Source organism: Mucor velutinosus (assembly GCF_035048745.1).
Source record: "Mucor velutinosus strain NIH1002 chromosome Unknown tig00000041, whole genome shotgun sequence".
Classification (NCBI taxonomy): domain Eukaryota; kingdom Fungi; phylum Mucoromycota; class Mucoromycetes; order Mucorales; family Mucoraceae; genus Mucor; species Mucor velutinosus.
In genome coordinates this window covers 1,463,525-1,467,353 of record NW_027041905.1, presented here as the reverse complement: position 1 = coordinate 1,467,353, position 3,829 = coordinate 1,463,525, and the positions used below count along the sequence as shown (strand labels likewise).

General features: G+C 41.7%; 1 protein-coding gene and 1 non-coding gene across 2 annotated transcripts; one reads left to right on the top strand and one right to left on the bottom strand.

Annotated features, from left to right (window-relative positions):
* On the top strand, window positions 1–3,081 carry gap1_1 (RasGAP protein; the record flags this gene model as incomplete). Its single annotated transcript, XM_064820060.1, has 1 exon — window positions 1–3,081. One exon carries the CDS (start codon window positions 1–3, stop codon window positions 3,079–3,081), a length of 3,081 nt encoding a protein of 1,026 aa, XP_064683980.1.
* A 262-nt stretch (window positions 3,082–3,343) lies between these two features.
* On the bottom strand, window positions 3,344–3,414 carry ATC70_000648. Its single transcript has one exon. It is a non-coding gene; the product is annotated as a tRNA-His (tRNA).
* Window positions 3,415–3,829: the final 415 nt, after the last annotated feature.

Genomic DNA, 3,829 nt, shown 5'->3' with positions numbered 1-3,829 from the left:
ATGGTTGATGCCGATGTTAATTTTGTGGGATCTAAGGGTAAATTTATTGGTTCTGGGGTTGATGCAGGAGTTGACGGTGATGTTACTGTTGGATCTGAGGGTATTGATGATGTTGATGATTGTAATTTTGTGATTACTGCAAGACAATTTGAGAGGTTGTTGAGAAAGAAACAAGTGGAGGAGTGTTTTCTGGTCTCCCCAAGGGAATTGCATGGTCTTTTGGATTTGAACAATGTGGATGTGGTGTTGACGGATCAAGACAAGGAGAATGAAGCCTGGTGTGCTGAGTTTGCTGAAGCCTATCCTGATGTTTTCAAGGGATCATTGGATACGTTGCCTCCGGTTCGTCGTACTGATGGTGAAATGATTGAGTTGGAGCCTGGTACCAAGCCTATTTCTAGGGCACCTTACAGGATGTCTCCATTGGAATTGAAGGAATTGCGACAACAATTGGATGATTTACTAAGTAAAGGATTCATTGAACCATGTGTGTCGGAATGGGGTAGTCCTGTACTCTTTGTCAAGAAACCCAACGGTTCATTGCGAATGGTCTGCGATTATCGCGCTCTTAATGCCAAGACGGTGGCTCAACGGGTGCCTTTGCCTCGTATTGATGAATGTTTGGAACAGTTACATGGTGTCACCTTCATGAGCTCCATCGATCTGACTAGTAGTTTCTGGCAGCAAAGACTAACTCCTTCTGATTCGCTCAAGAGTGCGATCAACACCAGGTATGGTCAATTTTCTTGGTCGGTCATGGCGATGGGATTGAAAAATTCGGGTGCAAGATGGATGTATTTGATGAATGATGTCCTAAAGGAATATCTTGATGATTTCGTGATTTGCTACATTGGTGACTGTCTGATTTATACAAAGGGTGATGACATTGAATTACACAAGAAACATCTACATCTAGTATTCAAGAAGTTACAGGAAGCTGGTCTGGTAGTGTCCAAAGCCAAGTGCAAGTTTAATCGCAAGGAAATCACCTTTTTGGGTCATGATATTGTTGCTGGTCAAGGCATCAAGCCGTCTCAGAAGAAGGTAGATGCTATTGCTTCGTGGCCTGCGCCCAAGACTGTGCATGATGTGCGTAAATTTATGGGTCTCTGCCAATACTACTCTACGTACATGCCCAACTTTGCTGCTGTGGCTGCTTGTATTACTGATTTGACTAAAGGTGTTGGTCCTAAGAATCGCAAGATTGATTGGTCAGATGCTTGTCAAAAGGCGTTTAATACCATCAAGTCTCTGATTACTTCTGCTCCTGTGCTGCTAATGCCTGATATGTCTCGTCCGTTCCGCATTGAGTGTGATGCTAGTGATTATGCTGTGGGTGCCGTCTTGTTGCAACAAGATCCAAAGTGTGATGATGCCTGGAAACCTGTTGCTTTTATATCAAAAAAGCTGTCTGATGCTGAAAGGAACTATCCAACTCAAGAGCGTGAATTGCTAGCTATCTTGTTCGCATGCAAAACTTGGCGTTGTTTTGTGGAAGGGTCTGGGTATGAAGTATTTACGGATCATCGTCCTCTGCAGTATTACAAGTCGTCAAGTAAAGTGTCTCCTCGTTTGGTCCGCTGGATGCAAGATCTTGAAATGTATCAGCCATCTTTGGTCTACAAGAAGGGTGTTGATAATGTCGTTCCGGATGCCTTGAGTCGTCGTGAAGGTCCTGATTGTGAGCCTGATCCGGTGTCAATGGAACCTGAATTCCTATATGAAATGTCTACCACTATTTTGAACAAAGTGTTACAACCTTCTGATACTTCGCTGCTCACTGATCCTTGTCAAGGTTGGCCTATATTTTATAAGAAGAAGCGGGAAGATTGGCCCGAAAAATGGCGTGCTCAACTGGAAAAGGAGGAATCCAATTTTGAAATAGTTGATAATGTCTTATATCGGCTGAACCTTGAGGCTACGGGTAGAGAGGCTTCCAAACTGAAATTTATCACTTTTGCTCGTCGTGCTGATCTGATTGAAAATTTTCATCGTGGTTTTGGCCATTCGGGTCAATTAACGGTATATCATTTGATGAAGCAACGTGTCTGGTGGCCCTCTATGCGCAAAGATATTAATTATTGGCTAAAGACTTGTCCTGAATGTCAACTGCACTCTCGTAACGAGAAAGGTACCCATCATGCTCCCATGAAGCCACTTGAAGTTCCTGCTCCTTTTGCTCGTTGGCACATTGATTTCATTGGTGAACTGCCCACTACTGGTAATGGTAATTGCTGGATTCTGATGGCTGTAGATTATGCTACAAATTGGCCTATCGCTCGTGCTCTAAAATCTGCTTCTGCGGATGAAACTGTCAAGTTCATTTATGAAGAGATTGTGATGAAATTTGGTTGTCCTGTTGAAGTTGTCAGTGATCGTGGTGCAAATTTTCTCAGCAAGATTCTCAAGCAATATATGCACAAGATTAGATCAAAGCACATGCTTACCTCTGCATTCCATCCGCGTACCAACTCAAAGTGTGAAAGATTGAATCAAACATTCAAACATATGTTAACTAAGTATGTCAAAGGACTGGTTCACTCTTGGGATGAATATGTGGATTCATCACTGTTCTCTTGTCGTATCCGCAAGCATGCTACTACTGGATATAGTCCTTTTTACCTGGTCTATGGTCAAGAGCCTGTGTTGCCTGGCGATTCTCGTCGTCCTTTTATGGATCCTTTAACTGAGGAAGACCCTGAATTGATTGCTGAAGATGTTCTTGCTCGCATTCGTGATCTCAAGGAAAAGCGATTTGAGGCTAAGGAACAGATGATACTACAGGCTCGCAAGGACAAGGAACGATGGGATGCTGCGCTCAAGAGCAACAAGGCCCAAATTTTTGAGGTGGGGGATTATGTCATGTTGAGGCATGAATCCAAGAAGGGTTTGGAGTTCAATTGGATGGGTCCATATGTAATTTTGAAAACAAATTTGGATTACAACATCTACCAAATTCAAGAAATCGAAGGAAAAGTCTACAACTCCTGGGTTCACACGGATCGTCTCCATTCTGTCCAGTATGATGGTGCCAAACCCCAAAAATCTTGGTATATTCCTCGTGTTGCTAGAGCAAAATAGAATTTTTTTTTTCTTTGCCTACCCGTATTTTCTTTTGGGAGGAAGGTAGTGTCAGGTACACATAGTCTTTGTGTGTAACCTTTTAATTTAGTATAAATATCAAATCAGTTTGCAAAACAATAAAGATCATCTTTTATCTCGATTCTATTCTTTTATATACATTTGCCAAGGTCTACTCAATAACCGTATCTCTATTAACGACACTGTCGTGTTAACAAAATAGCCTACATGCACCTCATTTACTAGCATTTACAAAAAAGAATGCTGGTAGCAGGAATCGAACCTGCGTCGACACGGCCACAACGTGATGTACTGCCACTATACTATACCAGCTCCTGTTGATGTGTCAGATGCTAATACGTAGAGGTAGTATATGCAATCTGAGATCTGATCGAGATATAAATGGAAGTAGATATAGAGAGTGTGCAGGAAGATGTTATAGCCTTTTAATTGAATGGATAAAAAGGTGCTTTATTAATATTAGATTTGAACATTGATTTTATCCAATATAGTTTGTGTAATGTTGTGCGCTATCCAGGTTAATCGCTGTTTTTTAATGTTCCTGGTAGCTGGCGCTCTAGGTTTAAACCTGCGCTTCTTATTCTTGTTTGTGTTTAGTCTGTCAATGATATCCTGCAGATCTAAATCACTGTCAGAATACCCTTCAACCCTGACAGATGTTGTCGTGCCTAAATTTAGGTTTAAGCCAAATTTGAAGAAAGCGACTAAAAGGCGCCAGCATATACTC